This window comes from Danio rerio, chromosome 1 (genome assembly GCF_049306965.1).
Source record: "Danio rerio strain Tuebingen ecotype United States chromosome 1, GRCz12tu, whole genome shotgun sequence".
In the NCBI taxonomy this organism is placed as follows: domain Eukaryota; kingdom Metazoa; phylum Chordata; class Actinopteri; order Cypriniformes; family Danionidae; genus Danio; species Danio rerio.
Genome location: NC_133176.1, coordinates 16,946,870 through 16,970,000, shown reverse-complemented (window position 1 = coordinate 16,970,000; position 23,131 = coordinate 16,946,870). Strand labels below are relative to the sequence as shown.

General features: G+C 34.6%; 1 protein-coding gene across 1 annotated transcript in view; it reads left to right on the top strand.

Moving 5' to 3' along the window:
• dlc1 (DLC1 Rho GTPase activating protein) overlaps window positions 1-23,131 on the top strand; it is a 236,967-nt gene that overhangs the window by 47,732 nt on the left and 166,104 nt on the right. Inside the window, exons 5-6 of the mRNA XM_073949948.1 lie at window positions 15,965-16,114; window positions 16,739-16,879. Of these exons, the coding sequence (XP_073806049.1) occupies window positions 15,965-16,114; window positions 16,739-16,879 (291 nt within the window). The remainder of the gene's footprint in view (window positions 1-15,964; window positions 16,115-16,738; window positions 16,880-23,131) is intronic.

The following is a 23,131-nucleotide window of genomic DNA, read 5'->3' as shown; positions in this document are numbered from 1 at the left end:
TTCTCACAATTCTCAAAGCTGCAACTTTTATTTATATTTGTTGGAATTTCTTACATTTCTAACTATATTTCTCTGAATGGCGACAAGTCTTCCTGGTTTTGTATGTGCCACCTAAACCCTCACAGTCTACAGTACCTATGAATCATTTGACTGTCAAACAGATGCCTGCTCTGCTTCATTGGTGGCCTTTCTGAAAGCTAAAATGATGAATGTGACACCATATGGTCTTGAGGACATAATGGGCACATGAACATGATGGCCATTTGGGACTGGGGCTTATTTGGATGTTTTTCTTTATTACCACTTTGCCAGCAGGCATTTGATTCTACAATTACAGATCATGTTCTCCTGCACCATATTTGTAATCCTGTGTGTATTTAAATGCTAATGGCCTATACAAAAACGCATGCACTCTGAGTAGGGAGTACACTTGGTACAGGGGTTTAAACAAACCACCTAATAGGAAAGTATGTGATTTAGAACACCTTATGTGTTCAGTTCTTTGAATGTTTTTGCTATTATTAGATTGGTTTGCTGCTTGTTTTTGGCATTCATTAAAAGTACATATTACTTGCAAATAGATTTCAGGTGCAAATATCCAAACAGTATGTGGTAGAAATGATGCATTTCAATATAAATAAATGTAATTTGTATTTTGCAATATAATTATAACTTGTAATTTCACACTTATATCTAACTTTATTTTCTTTTGGTTTCTGTTGCGTTCCGAGTGCTGGAGTGAGGTAAAGGATTCCTCTGTGGGTCCTTGAACAAACCAGCTCTCTGACTGACCTTATTCAATAATAACCTGGGAATAATTAGGAGGGAAATGCTGAAGCCGTCTCTTTGTGCCTTCCCATAATGCACCCAGTCTCTGTCCCACTTAAATGTGGACATCTGTTGCTGTCACATGATGACAGTAATGTTGTGTTGAAGACTTGAGGCAAATATCTTGCAAAATACTTCAGATACTAAAGTAAATGAGTTTACCAAAGGAATGCTGTAGCTTTGCTGTTTCCTGAAAATCTGTGTGGAGTTCATGTTTGCAAACAACACGTATTTGAGCTTATGCTAGTATGCTATGCCTACTGAATTGGTCTTTTTCCTAGTGTCTACAAATCAATTATTGTGTTTTGCAGCAACCTTTTTTATTTATTTTTTTTTTTTGTGGTGATTGAGGTGCGTTTGTTATACTATGAGCTCACTTTAGCCATGTAATCATGTATTTTTGAAAGTACATGAGTCATGCTTAATGATCCGTCAGGCGTTGCTGTATTAATGTGTGAATGTAAATATTGTTTGCAGACACATTGATCTTTTACCATCATTCGTCATAAGAAAACAAGGTTCTTGTCAAGTTTGCCAACAAATGATGTACTGGGTGTTTACTTAACACATACTGCACTTCTAGCACAACTGTTTTCAGCAATGATAATGATAGTAAGAAATTGTTTTTAAACTCCAAATCAGTATATAAGAATGATTTCTAAATGATTCATACTAAAGACTGGAAAAATGGCTTCCAATAATAATTGCTTTCAGAAATAAAATATAATTACCAACTTTCCTGTAAAATGAGTCCTGTTTTAAATTAATATGGCATAATGATTTTTTTTTTATTCTGAAATAAATAAGCTTTTCATTCATGTATCTGGATTGTTAGGATATAAGACAACAATTTGACTATAAATATTAATCAACAGAAGATTTGGTAACACTTTATTTTGATGGTCTATTTGAGTGTTAGTAGACTGTCTGCATAATGTCTGCGGATACTGCTCCTTCAACAGACATTTAACTGACTATAAGAAACTTTGCAAGTATATGTCAACTTACACTAACCCCAACCTAACAGTCTACTTATAATCTAATGAGAAATAGTTGGCATGTAGATGCAATGTAACCTGAATTCAACAAACAGACCATCAAAATGAAGTGTGACCCAATAAAGTGTTTCAGTAGATTTGTAGTTCGACATTTGAAACATATCTGTATAATATGTGTATGTTCACACACCATGTGAATTATTGTAAATATGTGTATATTTGCATGCCGTCTTTACCATATAGTAACTTAATATTATACTATTTTTTTTTTGCCCTAAAAGAAAAATCTATAATATTGACCAATATACAATGTATTTTTGACATAACACATTGCATCTTTTACTAACTTGGTTTTATGCCGATGCAATTTGCAAACCTAGGCTATTTGTTTTTCAGTTTACATTTTCATAAGACTTAAATTAGCTATTTTCCCAATGCATAATGTAAAAATCATTGGACTGGGTGTCCCGTTTTATTCCTTGCATCAAATGGTTTAACTGAAGATTTTTATTATTAGGGAAAAGTAAAATACCAAACTACATTGCACTGTGTGCAAAAGTGTTTGCTCCCTAAACCTAACTAGTTGTGCCACCCTTAGCAGCAACAACTGCAATCAAGCTTTTTCGATAACTTGTAATGAGTCTGTTACAGCACTGTGGAAAAATGTTGGCCCACTCATCTTTGCAGACTTGTTGTAATTCAGCCACATTGGAGGGTTTTCAAGTTTGAACAATTTTTTTAAGGTCATGCCAGAGTATCTGAATTAGATTCAGGTCAGGTCTTTGGCCAGGCCATTCCAAAGTCTTAATTTTGTTTTTCTTCGGTCATTCAGAAGAGGACTTGCTGGTGTGCTTTGGATCATTGTCCGGCTGCAGAACCCAAGTTTGCTTCAGCTTGAGGTCACAAACAGTTAACCGTACATTCTCCTTCAGTATATTTTGGTACATAGAAAAATTCATGGTTCTGTTTATCACAGCAAGTCTTCCAGGCCCTGAAGCAGCAAAACAGCCCTAGACCATCACACTACCACCACATTTTACTGTTTATGATATTCTTTTTCTTAAATGTGGTGTTACTATTACACCAAACATGATGAGACACACACCTTCCGAAATGTTAAACTTTTGTATCATCAGTCCACAGAGTATTTTCCCCAAATTCTTGGGGATCATCAATGTTTTCTGGCAAAACTGAGATGAGCCTTTCTGTTCCTTTTGCTCAGCAGTGGTTTCATCTTGGAACTCTGCAATGCAAACCATTCTTGCCCAGTCTCTTTCTTATGGTGGAGTCATGAACACTCCCCTTAACTGAGGCAAGTGAGAACTGCAGTTCTTTGGATGTTGTTGTGGGGTCTTTTGTGATCTTATGGAAAAACTGTTTCATGCAGGGTTATGCAGTTTTGGTTATTGTTTTCCCTTAATAATAAAGATCTTCATTTAAACAGCATGATGTGTTTACTTGCATTATGTTTGACTAAGATTTAAAATTTAAATTTGTTTGATGATCTAAAACATAAAAAAATTGACAAACATGCAAAAAATAAGAAATCAGTAAGGGGGACCATTAGGGGTGTAACGATTTATCGTTGTACGATTTATTGCGATGCAAAAATGTCTCAATATGCATCGTGGCGTTATGACGATTTTATTACGATATGATGGCCGTTTTCTCTTATCAGTTGAGCTGTTTGCACGTGAGCTACGTTCCACCTGCTGTCGCACGTGAGTTCAGATTGCAGCAGCAGTAATGTTAGCAGACCAAGATGAGTGGAGTTGAAATAGAGGATGGCCCATCCTCTCAAAATCAGACATTTGGCAACATTTCGGTTGTACAGTCATTGCTTTAGACTCGTCCGCTTTTTGACATGCATACTGGGTCAAACAGCCTAAGTTTTAAAGTCTTCACAGGGATTTACATACTTTGCACAGCGACATGGATACCTCCTTATGGTGTTGAAAGAGTCACATACTGTATTTATAAGTTACAATTCACCCTAAAATATCATTCTGTCTTCATGTAATGATGTATTGGCGGCCGCAAAATCACACATGACGTGAGCTGACCGTGAGCTGTTACTACAGAGGGCGGACTGCTTCAGTGAACAGAACCTGCAGGTTGTGACTAACAGGTAATAAAGTAGTAAACAACATTCAGTTTGTGGAACAGAGTGATCGTTCAGGAGCCGCGTGGGAAGTATGAACAGCAGTGGAAATGAAACTGAAAGCGTGCACATTATTTAAATAATCATATCGCATTTTAGAGTTATGATTACGACGAGCATGAACTCTTTTGAGTACAGAGGTACACAAAAATGCGCATACAACATGATATACTTGATAGCGCCGACATCAGAGATGCCGAAGAAATAGTAGACTGTCCTGTGAAATGAAAAGACGGCCACCCTATCACTCATCATGTCCAACATGAAGACAGCCATCCATAAAAACCTCTCAGACAGATACACATCAGTTCAGGATTATTTTATAGAACTGATGATTACCTGGAAATGTAGATTACACACACAAAAACGCAAGTGACCAAGCAAAGCCTTAAGCTCTTACAGTTAAATTCAATTAAAAAACTTCTTATAAAATATTATTGAAATTATTTAATTCAATTGTTTTATTTTCCAGAGACAGTCCTGTTTAATTTATTTTCTTAAAGAAGGTTCAGTTTAACAAGTTGAAACAAAAGAAATACATAAAAAATAGTTTACTTGGTAATTATTATTTTTTTTAAATAAAATTTGCATTTCAGTTTAATTTTCAATTTTTATTCCAAATATCGTTATACATATCGAATCGTGAACATTATATCATGATACACATTGTATCGTGAGCTGAGTGTATCGTTACGCCCCTAGGGACCATACTTCGCACCACTGTACACTTGTCTTGCTATTGAGGGATTATGTTTATAGTTTCAGGTGCTGACACCTTGAGTTATGCAAAATTAGCACCTAAGCAGCAGCATGTCATCTGCAGGACACACTAGTTTCAGAGGTCTTACTGGCAGAGATGTGGGGGTCACATTTGCATTGGTCAAAATCAAATCCCCTAGAGATCTCTGGGAAAGAGGAAGAAAGCTGGGGGATTCTGGGAGATCTTAGTGTTGTGGGAATTCGGTCATCTCTAAACAGGAAGAAGCCAGTAAAAATGTGACCCCTTGAAGACAATAAAAGAGACTCAAATGTGATTTTTTTTTTTACGTATATAAATATATATTTTTCAGACCAACTGTTTTATCTAGTATTTGGTGCATTCCTCTGTTTAACGCTCTGTGTAAGACTGATGTCACAGAGAAGGAACAATGAATCACATGAGGGTGAACACAGAGGGCTCAGTGTGTGTGTACGTGCTGTGTTTATGAGCATTTCAGAATGTGTGTGTGTGTGTGTGTCATGGAAAAGCTTAGGCATTCATGCAGCTAGCTTTCACCACACACACATTTACTTGCAGGGTTCTGGCTCACCTCGGCAAATACAACAGCAAAGCACCGAGTCTGACAGGCTAATTCTGTGCTAAATGGAAAATAAATGGGCAGGCAGTCACTAGACATTAGTAATAATAGAGAGAGAGCGCACACACACACAAACTTGCACATAAATCTTTAGATTTTATTCTCTAAGGCCCTCTTAGTTGTGTTTCACGGCATATGCAGAAAACAGTGTGTTTATGTCAGTGCCTGTGTTAACAGGTTACTGTTTTCACACTGCTCACAATTTTGTATTAAACTGAGTTGAGTTATTGTATAATGATGGTTTGTTCTGTGGACTATCGAAAAAAATAAAGCTTAAAGGGGTAATATTGTGTCTTATTCTTTGACAAAAAAAAAAAAATGAAGAGGAATTAAGATTTATGAAATTCCAGTAATACTTGCATATATACTACAGTAGGTGGCAGAATTTATTAGAATGCTGATAAAATATATAATATAATATAATATAATATAATATAATATAATATAATATAATATAATATAATATAATATAATATAATATAATATAATATAATATAATATAATAATATAATATAATATATTAAAAACAATATAATATAATATAATATAATATAATAAAAACAATATAATATAATATAATATAATATAATATAATATAATATAATATAATATAATATAATATAATATAATATAATATAATATTGAAAACAATATAATATAATATAATATAATATAATATAATATAATATAATATAATATAATATAATATAATATAGTAATCCTTTTTTTTTTCAATGCCAAGCAACATTTTGGTAAGCAAATCTGACCAGTAGGTAAATAAATAAATAAATAAATAAATAAATAAATAAATAAATAAATAAATAAATAAATAAATAAATCCTTAAAGTTAGCCTATTGTATGTAAGTGCATGCATGTGTTTGTTTCCCCAGCTAGTGTCTTTCTAAAAGCACACCACCTGAGGTCAGTGTAACACCTGATATCACACACACAGGACAGGAGGGCAGAGATGAGAATCACACCTTCTGCAGTACAGTCATCTCAAATGCTTGTGTGTTGCGTGCAGGAATTTGGTATCAGTGAGTACTTTATGGTGTTACTCCTTACCTCTGTGTGTACTGTAAGGTGTTAAAAAATTTACCTTTTCAGTTTGTCTTTTTTTTTTTTTCAAAATTATTTGGGAACAAAACAATACAAGCAAATAACATGCAGTATATTGTTTAGTGAGCAGAATGTGCAGAGGATGTGTATGGCAAAGCTCAGGTGAATTGAAAGTCCCTTCAGATTGAGATTTGTGAATAATGATCTAATCATCTGTCAGCATTGAGCACATATTGTGGCGTTGTTGAGATGTTTTCGGAAACTCTAGAAGAGACGTGTGTGGTCATTTAGCTGGGGTGATTTTCCCTGAAGACTTAAGCAAAAGTCTCCAGTTGCTTTCCATTAGTATTTCAGAAAAACCATTTGGACTCCAACGAGGTCTCATTTGTCATTTTATTTATTTAAGTTCGTTTGAAATATTTGCATATACTTTAACATTAACATTTAAATGTGGAATTTCAAAATTTGCATCGCAATAAAATTTTATTTACTTTTGTATGTATGCACGTCTGTACTAGTTTTTATTATTATTATTATTTTTGTAATAGTGAAGTATATGGTTTGTTGTATATTTTTAAAATATATGTGTTTGTGTAATTTTGTAAGTTTTAGGTAAGATAGGTAGTTGGTTATATTAGCCCTCTCAGGATAAGGAAGTTTTGTTGTGCTACTGTATCTATTCTGTCACCAAATCTTTTGTGATAAGCAATATTATTGTCATTTTGAGATCAATTTATGCAACTGATTATACAGCATAATCAGGGTGTGAATTATACATTGACCATCTGAGGGTCAAGTTTTTCGGTTACGTTCTATAATACACCTCAGTGAACCAAATTTATAAATTTAATTTAATTACTTCTAATTCATCAATCAAACTTGTTATTATGTTTTCAGTGTTTTAAGAGGTATTGAGTGGTTCTCAGTGACATTTGTGATATTAAATAAACCTATTAATTGATGACCATGAAAGAGTGCACATATTTTTTTTATTTTATTTTATTGTTTAACTTCCAGGTGCAGGCAAGTGTACAGATGCCTATTTTACTGTTTGGTGCTTTGGATTTGTTGGTTTCAAACCGCTGAATTTATTTATTTATTTTTTTTGCCGCAAAAATTTTGGCGCGAACATGCATTCACAATGGTATGGACCATTACAGATGTGGTCAAATGTATATTGAAGTTATCTTTTATTTTAATTAATAATGTTATTTAAGATACATTCATTCATTAGTTTTCTTGTCAGCTTAGTCTCTTTATTAATCCTGGGTCGCCACAGCGGAATGAACCGCCAACTTATCCAGCATGTTTTTTACGCAGTGGATGCCCTTCCAGCCGCAACCCATCTCTGGGAAACATCCACACACACATTCGCACACACACACACACACACACACTAAGGACAATTTAGCCTACCCAATTCACCTGTACTGCATGTCTTTGGACTGTGGGGGAAACCTGAGCACCCGGAGAAAACTCACGCGAACGCAGGGAGAACATGCAAACTCCACACAGAAATGCCAACTGAGCCGAGGCTCGAACCAGCAACTCAGTGACTTTCTTGCTGTGAGGCGATAGCACTACCTACTGCGCCACTGCTTTGCCCTTTTTAACATAAAAATTTGAGCAAATTATTTCCAACCTATTTAAAGGCCAGACCCCCCATACATCTTGGTTTGATGTCCTTCAGAGGGGATAATTAATTAATCAATTAATTAATTCTCCAAATCCCCCTGTATCTCGCACCTTTATCGTAATAATGCAAATAGCCATAAATACTTTAAAATACACATCATTCTTAATTATATTTTATATTTTTATTGTTTAGATTGTTTAGATTCTATAATTTGATGTTTCAGGTTTTCTTAGTGGCTTTGGTGCATTTCTCACAACACTTACATTTGCACAACAGTTGATGCCTTTCTCAAAACAATTGGTCAATTGTGCACATCATAGTAGCAGTTTCTCATTACTTCCAATAAATTGCAAATGCTTTTGGACATGCATCAATTGCTTTTATACAATTTCTGCTCTTTATAACATTATCATTTGCTTATGTCATGTCATTAAAAATTAACTAAACTTGTGAATGCTGAATAGTCATTCCATATAAAACTAATAATCCTCATTTCACTACTTGAGTCATTACAAACAAAAATGTTGATTGTTGTCAAAATTTGTCAAGCAAACTTATAAAACAATAAAAAATCTTTTTTTTTTTTCCTGAAAATGTCTTCTAAATGGCGACGCAGTGGCGCAGTAGGTTGTGCTGTCGCCTCACAGCATGAAGGTCGCTGGTTCGAGCCTCGGCTGGGTCAGGTTAGTTGGCGTTTCTGTGTGGAGTTTGCATGTTCTCCCTGCGTTCACATGGGTTTCCTCCGTGTGCTCTGGTTTCCCCCATAGTCCAAAGACATGCGGTACAAGTGAATTAGGGAGGCTAAGTTGTCCATAGTGTGTGTGTGTGTGTTTGTGTGTGCGTGTGTGTGTGCGCGATTGAGTGTGTGTGTGTATGTTTCCCAGAGATGGGTTGCGGCTGAAAGGGCATCCGTTAACACGTGCTGGATAAGTTGACAGTTCATTCCACTGCGGTGACCCCGTATTAATAAAGGGACTAAGCCGAAAAAAAAAAATTAATGAATGAATGTCTTCTAAATTTACAGTAATAATTTCATGAGTGATTTACAGACCTAGCTTCAGTTCCACAATGTACTGCAATATTGTTTACACTTGTGCACAGCTCTACTCAAAGAACGTTAATATTTGTTGTAAATAGAGTGTATTTATTATTTTGCACAATGCTGTAAATAAATTGGAATTGTAAAGAGCAAATGCAGTAAAAATGTGAAACATACATATTCAGTGTCTTGTACTCAGATACCTCACTAAATGCAGTAATGTCTGACTTTACTGCAGTTTTCAAATGGCTTTGGATAGTATACAGTGCTGTCTTGAGCATTTTCAGGAAGTCTGACTATTGCATTTGAAACAATGTACAGAGTAAACTGTCATAATGAAAAGAGAACAAAGCCATTTGACCATCTTGTTCATAAACAATGGAGTCAGGACTTTTCATCTTGATGACACTGACACTTTCATTGACATGAATACTTGCTTTTGAGGAATGAGCTATCTATTTTGAGCAAGTGACGCGCTTTTGCAGGTTATCAACTAGGTTTTGCCGTTAGTACTAATTGTTTTGAAAAATGCATTAACTGTTGTGCAAATGTAAATAGTGTTTTGAGAAATGCACCAAAGCCACTGTTAGGTAAATGTCCATAAATAAATAATGTCCTATTAGGTAAATGTCATATTATAAACTTTGACATCAGTGAGGTAGAATGTAAATGTCATTGTAAAACGATTTTAACATTATTTAAGAGTTTGTAAATGTATATCGCAATGGCAAAAATTATAGAGGTCATCTCCTACTTTACGTCCGATAAGATGATATATTGATTATTGCGACAGGCCTAGTTTATATAACCTTTAAGCATTTGATTTGTTTTATTGTCTCTATCTGTCTGTTGGTCGGACGGACGGATGGATGGATGGATGGACCAACCGATGGACAGACGGATGGACGGACGGACGGTTGGACCAACAGACGGACCAACCGACCATTCGACCAACCGACAGACGGATAGAGACACACATAACTTGGTTGTATGGTATTTAATTATCCACTTGCTATTGAAAATTTTTTAAAATTACATCATCATAATTTCAAACTTTTACATAGCAAAACAGTTAGTTAGTTAGTTAGTTTAGTTAGTTAGTTAGTTTAATTGTTTGTTTGTTTCTTTGATTATTTGTTTGTTTTGTTCCTTCTTTCTCTGTTTGTGTTTTTGTGTTATATTGTTCTTAAATTACAAGCTCACAGTTACATGGATGGATGGATGGATGGATGGATAGATAGATAGATCGATAGATGGATGGATGGATGGATGGATGGATGGATGGATGGATGGATGGATGGATGGATGGATGGATGGATGGATAGGTCGATAGATAGATCACAAATACACACACATGCCTTGGTTGTATTTTATTCAATTATCTACTTGCTATTAAATACTTTTAAAAGCTTAAAAAAAATTACACAACATTTAGCTAGTTTTTTTAGTTAGAAATTTGCTGACATCAACATTCCAAGAATCTATTGTTTACGTTTTATCATCGTATATTTCCAGGAATAGATAAGAGATGACAAATAGCATGCAAAATGCTTTGACTGATAATCTGGAACATCTGTTCTGTCTGACCAAGAAGAGATCAAAACAAACAGTAGATTCTCTGTGGCAAAATGATGTGGTATACACACACACACACACACACACACACACAAACACATGCACACTCAGAATGATTAACCTCATGATATTCATGTTTCTAGGCAGGACTGTGTGTATCTGTCTAAGTGAATGTGTGTCTGTTTTTCTGTTGTCAGCTGATGTGTCATGAGCACCACTGTTGTGTTTAGTTCTGATCTAACATTATGAATTCATGCTTTTAAATAAGTTTATGTGTGAAATCACAGCATCTGTTTTCAAGCTTTTAGTTCATTACCATGAAAACAACTTCATCACCAACATTTTATATTCCGGAGAGTTTTTTTTTTAAAGTGGAACATTGCACACACACATGCACATCCTCTGGGATGAAGTGTTAAATTTGTCAACACCTGAAACAGTCACACCTAAACAACAGCACTAAATTTCCTTATGAATGTGTGTATAAATGACAGCAAAAGCAGCATGGCTGTGTTGGAGTTAAGGGCGTAGTTAAACTAGCGCTGTCAATGGTTTTAAAAGTTTTTAACAGTTAATGACACCGTTTTGTGTGATTAAACCATCTGATTATGCAGGACACCACCACAATTGTGAGTTTCTGACTTTTTTTTTGTCAATTTTGTTGTTTTTCGCTCTCCTTGAATTCACTCTGACTAGACTGTAAAAGACTAGTTTGATTGGTTTTGAGTTTAACAGTTAAAATGATTTTTGATAGCGTTATTGAAAATAAATGCTTTGTGCATTTTTGTGGGAGTTTGCATGTTCTCCCCATTTTGGCTTGGGTTTCCTTAGGTCCAAACACATGCGGTATAGGTGAAATGAATAAACTAAATTGTCCGTAGCGTATGAGTGTGTGTGTGAATAAGTGTGTATGGGTGTTTCCCAATACCGGGTTGTGGCTGCAAGGGCATCCGCTGTGTAAAACATATGCTGGAATAGTTGGTGGTTCATTGTGGCGACCTATGCAATGGAGACTAAGCTGAAGGAAAATGAATAAATGATTAAATATGTTTTTGGGCATTTTTCATTACAATAAATCTTTTTTTTTTTTCTTCCCAACAAAAGTTTTTAAAAATGCACCTCACTAAAATGCCTGAATCGGGGCATCTGCTTTTATTATATGCTTAAAATTTACATTTACAGCATTTTTATTTAAATAAAATGTCCTTACTAGTTTGAAATGTCTCTTATTGTTTTGTCATGGATGTGTACATGACAGGACATTGAAATTATATACAGTTTAAGATTAAATTATTATCCCTTCTGTATTTTTTTATAATAATAATACATTATCAATAATTTTTCAAATAAATTATTGATAATGTATTGGGTTGGTTGGTTGGTTGGTTGGTTAGTTGGTTGGTTGGTTGATTGGTTATCTTACTGACTTGCTTGATTGTTTCTAACTAACTGACATTTGATTTGGTTTGGTTTGATTTAATTGATTGATTGATTTTTTAATTGATTGATTGATTAGTTGGTTGATTACTTGGTTGGTTGCTTACTTGCTTGCTTGGTTGCTTGCTTGGTTGGATAATTGGTTGCTAGGTTGGTTTGTTGTCTGAATGACTATCTAACATTTGATTGATTGATTGATTGATTGATTGATTGATTGATTCTTTCCAAATGTTTATTATTTATTTATTTTTTACAGATTTAAGCATAAAAGTTATAATAATTATTTTTTTAAATGTCTAACTAATGTCTATGCCATGATGACCTTCTTTTGCTAGTTATTTTGCAAGATATTAGTATTTGGCTTAAAGTGTAACTTAAATAAATAAAATAATAATAACTATGTTAACTAGACATGTTAGGATAAGTAGGCAAATCAACAAAATGTGTTCTGTAGAAAATTGAATACAGAGGACTTATAAGATTAGCCTTAACATGTATTTGTTCGATCGTTCGTTTGTTTGTTTGATTGTTCGTTCCTTCGTTCAATCAATCACTCACTCATTCACTCACTCACTCATTCATTCATTCATTAATTCGTTAATTCATTAATTAATTCATTCATTCATTCATTCATTCATTCATTCATGCATTCCTAAATAGACTTTTTAAGAAAAATACAATAGGTAATACTGTTAAAATAATGTGTTAAAGGGAACCTATTTAGCTTCTTTTTGCAAAATATAAAATAGTCTCTGATGTCCTTAGAGTGTGTATGTAATGTTTTAGTTCAAAATACCCCACAAATATTTTTCACAAAGTCAATGGTTTAAAAAAAAATATAAAAATATTTTTTTATAACTCTGTGAAACTACCTCTTTAAGGTTTTGATTCAAATTGTTCTGTTTTGCTGTCACTTTAAATTCAAATTAGATTGTGCTTAATAGAGGGCAGAGCTACAAAGGCCTTTGCGTCACCATGATGACAGATTTAAAACAGGACTAAAGTTGTCTAGTGAAAAACTAAAAAATTGTCAAAATAAGTTTCTCAGAAGAAAGCAGTCTGTGGAGACTGTACAATCCATGTGTGCATCTAAAACTCCACATTTATAATCCTCTTATTTCTTGACATGGGGCCCTATCATACACCCGGCACAATAAGGTGCAAGACATGTGGCATGATTTGTTGCTGTTTTCAGACCAACTGTAATTTTCATGTTTTGCTCCACATTGTTTAAATTGCAAATCCTTTTGCACCATGTGCTGGTCTAAAATAGAGGTGTGTTAAGGCGCATTGTTGGTGCATTGTGATGTTTAAGAACTGAAATAAGCTGCGCCATTGACCATTAAAAAGCAAGTGTAAAGTCCAGAGCAGAGCACGTTAGTTATGCGCCTATGTGGGTTCAAATGCTTACACATTGCTTAATATAAACAGGATGTACATCAATTCACAGATATCTTTACAAATGAAAAAAAAAAGACTAAAATATTACATTAAAATTAAAAATGATTATTTTCTACATAAATTTATAAACCACTACCCACATGCCTTCTCCACATTGTTACTTTTTTCAGCTCATGACAATTTGCATTTGTATAATGTTATTATTATTAGCAGTATAATTTATTATACGCATATTTATATTTGTTTTAATAAAAACTAGTTTGGATTTGCCCACCTGTTGGGTTTTGGAGATGTATAAATCACGATATTGGGCATAAGAATAGGGCATGTGTTTGTTTGTTTGTTGACCACGCTTTGTTATTATTGTTCATTTATTAATTTGCTGGAAATTAGAACTGAACTGAGAAATAGTTTTGAATAGTTTTGCACACAACACCATTTCCTTTTCCACAAAAGTAAAGGAGTAAAGTAAAGAGTAAAAGTAGAAAAAAAAGTAGAGAAACTAAAGAGGACAAATGGAGGAGGCTTCTTTATGCTCACGCTGCCGATGGCCTGTTTAACTGTTTTCTCGCTCGTGAAACATTTAGATTTTCCACTTGCAAAGTCTGCCTATGTCTTGCTATGTAAATAGCAAATGTATCATGGCGTGATTCAACTGAATTTTAAAAAGAGAATGGGAGATGGGACTCTGATTAGTTGAATGCATGTTATGCTCAAAACACACACATTACTCATTAAGAGAATAAGCACAGCCCTGTTAGACCATGCACCAGGCCAGAGAGCCTATTTTTCCATCCTTAAAAAAGCAAAAGTGGATTCGGACACACCCTTAATGCTTTTGCGCCATGCACTTTAGACTTTGCGATTACAGTAGAATAGAGCCCATTATTTTCATGTGGTGAAAACACTAATGGTGGACAGCTGCTTCTCACTTAGGGCTGTTTATGGCAACTAGGGAGATATCGTCGTTAATAGGCAGGGCTTTCCCCCTCTGATGGCATGTACAGTGGGAGAATGTCAATCAAAGTTTCTGCAGACTTTTTTATACAAAACATTAGAATTAAGTATTCTTTTCAATTCAGCGGCAGGCTGTATTCACACAATGTTGCCAAACTATTTTGTTTAACCCATTTTAATCCCCTTTAAACGACAAAAAGAATACAAAATCCACAAGAGGGGTAATTAATTGTCTTCAACTACATATATGTAGAAATTACCAAAGTGATCTTGTTTCCATATAGACATGTTCATGAAAGATGTCTGTCAGATAATGCTTATCATGACCTCTAAATTAAAAAACTAAAATGAACACAATCTATTGAAATCCTTCAAAGTGTCTGGATAAAATTTGTTTTGGAGAATGGATTTTATTTTTTTGTTAGCTCATTATTAGCCAAGTGTCTCTCTCTCTCTTTGCTTGTGTGCTCACTGATAGGCAAGCGTGTATTAAGGGTAAATACCAGAACAAGCTATGCAAGGCCTTTACACACTGCCGTGCTTTGTGTGGGGCTGTTTGCACAGGCCTGGTTCAGGCACGGGGCAAGTGCCAGCATCATTCCTCTCTGCTTGAGTAGCATTACAACTTCTGTCTCTCTCTCTGCTTCACTTTAGTGCATTCATCATTCTGCCAATGTGGGAAAGATGCACAGAAGGGGGGTTTGAAAAGCCAATAAATGCATTCTCTGTCTGTATTTTAAAACAGTTCTGTCGTTATCAGCATTTAATGCTCAGTTATTTACTCTTTGTACTATAATAAATTAATCATGATGTATTGGCTCTTAAACTGGTTGTTTGGTTGGATGGTTGGTTGGTTGGTTTATTGGTTGGTTGGTTGTCTGTCTGACTTTTTGACATTGATGGATTGTTTGACATTGATTGATTGTTTAGTTTTCTGACTGACTAGCTGACGATTGATTGATTGATTGATTGATTGATTGATTGATTGATTGATTGATTGATTGATTGATTGATTGATTGATCGGTCATTCGGTCGGTCGGTCGGTCGGTCGGTCGGTCGGTTGGTTGATTGGCTGGCTGGCTGGCTGGCTGGTTGGTTGGTTGGTTGGTTGGTTGGTTGGTTGGATGGATGGTTTGTTGGTTGGTTGATTAGTTGAATGATTGGTTGGTTGAATGGTTGGTTGGATAATTGGTTGGTTTGTTGTCTGAATGACTATTGGAAATTGATTGAATCTTTCTTTCTTTTTTCTTTTTTTTTCCATTCTTTCTTTTACCATTCTTTCTTTTACCATTCTTTCTTTTCTGAACAGCCAATCTTTAAAAAAAAAAGGAATAATAAATTAAGTGAATTGTTTCCGCAGGTTGCATATAATGATTCTGTATTTTTTTGTTCTGAGTTTGTGTCTTGTCTGCTGTGATGTGTTTAAATAATGGTCAATGAGAGCAATCGAATTGATGTCAGTTCTGGTTTTAAGATTAGATTACTTGAATAAAATCTGTTTTTCTCCTTTCAGAGCTCACATGAAGAGAGGGAGAAGGAGAGGTCCCGGCTGGACTCAATGGTTCTACTAATAATGAAGCTGGATCAGCTGGACAAAGAGATTGAAAATGCTCTAAGCTCCTCCCTAAATAGCACACCCAATTTAAAGAGGCGGATCATTTCTGTGAGTGACACAAATCAGACGCTGATGAATGAAACAACCCAAAACAATCTTCAGCACAACCAGGACCTAAAACTAGCATCCACAGAGTGCTAAATATATATATATAAATCTAAAGTATTATTAGTAGTAGTAGTAGTAATAGTATTAGTAGTACTGGTTGTTGTCATGTTACTAAAAGTAGTACGAATTAATGTTAAGTGAAATATTTTAGTTTAACTGTTGTTATATTATAATATGTATTGATTACTTTGGTTGATTTTAGTGGTTTAAAATGGTTTAATTTGTATAATTTGGCAAAACAAATAAATTAATCAATACTACTACTACTACTAATAATAATAATAATAATAATAATCAATAATAGTATATATTTTTTTATTTTATTCTATTTTTATTTTTAATTTAGTTTTATTTTACCTATCAATCAATCAATCAGTCAGTCAGTCAGTCAGTCAGTCAGTCAGTCAATTAATCAATTAATGCCTGTCCCCATCTATTAGCATGTGTGACAAAATATTAGTTTGAGGTCCTACTGTGTATCTAGCATAAAAGTTTGAAACACAAACTTTGGATGTGCATGATTGTTTTTAATAATACCCAGGACAATGCTCCTTTCTCAAACAGGATGTTGACTTAGAAACTCTGGATTCAGCCGGAAGTCTTTCAGCCTCCTCACAGTCTCTAAACACCCCACTTTATCGCTCTTCTTCATCGTTGTCTTCATCAGGACCCACCGGAACCCCTGGAGCGAGACCAAAAAATGAGGTCAGTTAACAAGCAATCATCCATCCCTTCCCTTTCCATCCGTCCAAAACTGCTTACACAAAATATTAATTGTCCACCAACCACAATCACATAAGCTGATGAGTTTTTTACCTTCACATGACCAAAGACTATAGAATACACAAGACATGTCACTTTGAATGCTTTGAATGTAGAAAAGTGTAATGGTCAGTATGGCAAATAAAACCCCGCCTTCTAGTATAGGAGCCAATCATTGATCGGTAAAGACTGTTGATTGTCTGGAGGAAGGGCTCAGACCAGACCAGTGTGTTTTTATGAGTTTTTACAGACTTTTGGTGATTCGAACATTTAGAAATAGCACTAAAGAGAGTTGTTGTTTAATTTTATTGTTGATCCCTATTATGAAATTTTATCGCATCCATTGCAAGCAATTTTGGTGAATTTGATGTTTCCCATTTCAGACAGAATGCCCGAGCATACTGCCTAAAAGGCTTTTGATGATGGCAGACAAGTGAAATGACTTGCTTTAAAGGGACTTTGGCGTAGCATTCATACTTTCTCGTGGCTCTGGAATGGACTATCCCTGCTGTCAGTTATATTTTAGCACTTTTTGAAGAGGCCACTATAATGTCCAACATTTAGCCATGCTTTTCTGTATGCTGAATGGCAATGTAAACTGTAAATTAGAGTGCATTGTGGTTCCAGCAGCCACTGTCGCTCTCTCTTTTTTCTTTCTCTCGACCTCTCTCATTTTCTTTTTCTCTGAGTGGCTGAAGCTGCAGGAACATGATAATAACAGCCTTTACTGTCTGCCAGCTTCCACTACAGTAAAACACTCAGAGAAGCTTTCCGTATGATCTCATGCGCATGTCTGGATGTCTGCAGTTTCTGTGCGTGTTTGTGTTCTGTGGCGAGCTGAAAGACTATTCCATTTGATTACACATTACATGCTTGACTCCACATTTCAGAATCACATGGCAAACAACACTTTAGGTGTCTGTGAGAGAATTGCTGTTAAAAACAATTGTTGCCTTTTGAAGAATTTTTACATAAAATGGCAAAAAAATTGCCATGCTTTGTGACATTTCAGCATACTGTATATACATTTTTAGAAAACAACAGAATATTAAAGTTGTAACTCTATAATAGTTAAAACATTAACATTATTTAAATGACTTTTAATTTATATCACAACATAGTTGAAGCATTTTTTTTCTGTCCAATTGTCAGTTTCCAAGGGAGAAAAATGGCATTTTTTATTTAAGCTTTATGGAATAAAGAAAATATTAAGTATTTCAATATTAGCACTGACATACTTATTCAAACACACACCTCAAACCATCAGAAAAAAACAGATTTTTAATATGGTCTCTTATTTTTAATGATAGCTCTATTTCAGTGTGAGATAGTCGAAATAAATGAATATGTGAAATGATATAACAAATTGGTGGTGTCAAAAATAAAATGTGTCATTAATTTCAAAATACTTAAATTGAAGATCATTAAGTGACATCCATGGAAGATTTTTCCCAACAAAAAAAAAGACAATTCAAATGCCTAAATAGATCAAATAATAAATTAAAATGCATTCTCAAATGAGAAGTCAAATGTGTTTGATATTTAATTTTCACAATCAACTCAGTTTAAACCTGTAATAATTACATGATAAATCAAATGCTTAAATTATAAATCAAATGCTTAAACTAACACAGCAAATGATAAATCAAATGCAAATGAAGAGTGCCAATCACCCAGCCTGAGTGAAGCTTTAAGGCGGACAAGTTTGGTGACAACTACCAGTAGTGCTGTGATTTTTCAAGAGATCAGCAGGAATCCATTGAAATTAAAAACAAAATTTATACTTATACCCTATATATTTACAGTAAACCCTGTGTCTAAAGATACTGAACTTGGCCAAAAGTAATATACCAATAAAATATACAATAAAATAGAGAACAAGTCATTTTAAATTGAAATCATTTAATTTTACAATATCTTATATTTTTTAGTCTAAAATAATATTTTTTCCCTTATCTAATTTTAATCTCTTGTTTCATCTTTCAGTCTGTATTCATCTTGACTAAGGTAATGGAAAAATGAAGCGAGTTGCTCATTGAATGGCTGTATCCATTTAATCTTGATTAATGGGTCAGCACAGCAGATTGCTCAGGCAGAGGTCAAGGAGATGAGGCATGAGAAATGAAGCCCGAGAGAACATCATTAAAACTCTATAATCTAACGAACAGGGAATGCAAGCTTACACGTTTGAGCAAGTACCCACACAAACACACACACACACACACACACATTATTGCGTGATGCACGTGTCCCAAAGTACGGATAAAGTTTACAGGAGTAACTTCTGTTTACACTGTTTCTTATTCAGTGTCTACAAGGCTCAAGTTTGTGTGTGTTTGTATGTGAGCGTTCAGTCACACACCTTGCTGTTTGCTCGTTCCTGCAATTCCTCACCTGATTACATAAGTGTACCTTGTAAACACATGTAAGATTAGGCCTTTTGGTATTCACAGGAGCTCACTAGCACATATGCAGTGTCTGCACGCAACCCTCGCTGCTCTTCCTGAGATACAGTGGCCTTCACTTTTTTGCCACCTTGTTACATATGTGCAAAGAAAGCAGTGGTTAAAAGTATTTCTATTGTTTACAAATGTTCTATTGTTAGCAAAAATAGCTGCTCTCATAGACAACAGGTATCAGCAAACACTAAAGTTTCTCATTTACATCACTTCAAAATAAATCGATTAAAAATGGTTGCTGTGGTTGCCAGTGTTTTCATTAACTCTTTCCTTGCCAGGGTATTTTTTTTTTTTAAAGTTGCCTGTCACTGTCAACAATTTTGCTGATTTTCAAGTATCAAGTATGATTTTTAAGTATCCAATAAAAGAACCAACCCTTTGCTTTTATTCATTCATTCATTCATTTTCTTGTCGGCTTAGTCCCTTTATTAATCCGGGGTCGCCACAGCAGAGTAAACCGCCAACTTATCCAGCAAGTTTATACGCAGCGGATGCCCTTCCACCCGCAACCCATACCTGGGAAACATCCATCTACACACACACACTCATACACTTTGGACAATTTAGCCTACCTAATTCACCTGTATGGCATGTCTTTGGACTCTGGGGGAAACTGGAGCTCTCGGAGGAAACCCAAGTGAACACAGGGAGAACATGCAAACTCCACACAGAAACGCCGATGCTCGAACCAGCGACCCAGCGACCTTCTTGCTGTGAGGCGACAGCACTACCTACTGCACCACTGCGTCACCCCTTTTTGCTTTCATAAATAAATAAATAAATAAATAGTCTATCTTCACGTGTTCATGTTTTATACCCACTTAGATGGGTAGGTTTCATGAAAAAATGTCTAAAAGACAAAGCTTACTGTGATTAAAAGTCTCTCTGTGTATTATTTTAGTTGCCAGCCACTACCAGCATTTTTTGATAATTTTCATCTAAATTAGACAGCCCTAAAAAATGTTTGGCTAGGAATATATGACCATATTATACATCTAGTTAAAAAGCCAACCCTTTGCTTTCATTAAAAAAATAATAAATAAAAAAAAAAAAAAAACATTTTATTCTATCTTTACATGTTCATATACCCACTTAAATGCAGGTAGGTTTCTTGAAAATTTTGTAAAAAACAAACATTACTATGATTAAAAAGTCAGCTTTTTAAAATAAATGTGTAAAATTTCTTTAATAAAAAACAGCAACAGTGGTTGTCAGTATTTTATGGTTAACATTTTTTTTTTTTAAGTTTTAAGTTGCCTGCCACTTCCAGCATTGAATGATTTTCTCCTAAATTTGATAGCCATCAGAATATTTTTGGCTAGGAATATATGAACATATTATATATCTAATTAAAAACCAACCCTTTGCTTTGATTTAAAAAAAAAAAAAAACTTCAAGTGTTCACACTTTCACACCTTAAGCTCGGGGCTTTTTCCCGTTTGTAAGGCGAGAGTGGAGTTTGAGATCAGGTAGATCTGGTGATCACCTCCGTTGTTTATAGCTAATGACCAAATATTAATTGATATAAAAAGATATACTGCTATAGTAGCACATTTATAGTGCCAATTAGGATTAGTCAAATAACTTTAGTCGCATGTCTTTGGATGATGGGAGGAAACTGGGGGACCCAGAGGAAACCCACGCGAGCACAAGGAGAACACGTAAACTCCTATAAATAAACTGCCCTGGTAAGAACTTGAACCGGTGACTTTCTTGCTGTGAGGCGACAGTGCTAACCACTGGGCTGCCGTGCCACCCTATCAAGGAAAAGGGAGGAGTAGGGGGGTAGGGGGATTCTTCAAGACTAAAATAACAAGAAATGTAGATTTCATGAAAAATTTAAAAGTAGTGCATTTCCAAGATTATATAGTATGTAATACACACACGCACACAGTACATACATACACACATACATTCATTCATTCACACACACGTATGAGTGTGTATGTGGACATGTGCCACATGTCTTTGGGCTGTGAGGGAAACCAAAGCACCAGGAGGAAACCCACGCCAACACGAAGAGAACATGCAAACTCCACACAGAAAAGCCAATTGACCTAGCCTGCACTTAAACCAACGACATTCTTGCTGAGAGGCAACAGTACTAACCACTGAGCCGTCATGTCGTTTTTTTTTTTTTTTTTTTTTTGTAAACCATTATATTTTATTAATTTATAGTGTTAATACAAACACAGGCTCATTAGAAGAATGTGCCTTGGTGTACATTTTTGAGAATAGAGAAATATGTGCTTGCTTGCTTTACATATGGCTGCATTTATGTGTAAAACGAACTCTACGGGTTGCTACCACTGACTGCTTACCTCCATATGGACATGGCATGGCTGGTTTCTTAGTAGCTCACCGAAGTGGGATTCGAGTCTGATAGTTCCAGTAAAGCAGAAAAAATTTAATCCAAAAAAGCAGCATGGGGTCATATTAAAAGCACGTTTTTTGTTTTAGCTAAAGATTTTATTTTTGTGTGTAATTCTGAATTTTTTATTTTTTAACATCAGACAGGATTCCATTGTACCTAAATGTTTCAACACTCCTTCATAAATAACTGTAAAGGTAACACTTTACAATAAGATTGAATTGGTTAATTTTACTCAATGCATTTGTTAACATGAACAAGCAATGAACAACATGTATTACAATATTTGTCCGTGTTAGTTAACATTAGTTTACGAAAATAAACAGATTTATGTTAGTTCATGTTAATTCATGGTGCATAAATTAATGTTAACTAGCATGAATTTGGATGTTAATAATGCGTTAGTAAAAGTTGAAGTATTATTAAAAAATGCTGTACAAGTATTGTTCACTTTCGTAAATATATTGACCTATGAAACCTTATTGTAAAGTATAAATTGTTACCACCTTTCGATAGACTTTATGAATAATTTACTTTTTTCTGCCTTTACTGTAGCTGAAATAAAAAGGTTATAAACAAAATGACAGGATGTTCTAAATCAAATATTGATAAACACCTCAACTGTGAAGTTTGTTTACTCTAGTTCCCTGTTAGTTTCAATGAACATCATCTTGGTGAGACTGGATGACAAATAGAGAAAAAAAAAAGATTGTTTTTATTGAAGGATGTGGAAAATGTAACCTTTCTCTGACCTTAAGCAGGAAATCTCTGTTTTCCGACAATGTTCAAGGTCAGGCATGCTGTATCAGGCATTCTTAAAGCCCAAAACAAGGGCTTTGTCTTGCTCCGTGTGCCAGAGAAAATAGAGGGACTATCAGACATTATACATGAATGGAATGATATCACTGATTTTACTCATAGCAAAGACCCACTCGGAGACTTTGCTTTATGTAATAGGATTGAAATGAAAGAGATAACTGTGTTTAGGGAACGCTAGCAGTCATGAAAAACATCTCAGCCATCTTTCGCACCCTTCAGATTTATTTCTATGCTATCTGCTGTGATTATTTCCAGCAATTGTTGACCTAACATTCATTCATCTTAAAAGTGTTCTCTCTTTCAAAACATATAAAATGGGGGGCATTTCAGTTTCATGGGGGGCACATGAATTACAATAAATTAGTAGCTTAACTTTAATACACTGTAAAACATGGGACAACATGAAAGAATTAAAATAGCTTGTTTGTTTTTTTTATACAAATTGAAGTGGATTAAACATAAAACAATTAAGTTGTCCCCAAAATACACAATAATTGTGTTGTTTCAGCTCTTTTTAAATAAGTAGTTTGAGAAAACAGCATATTT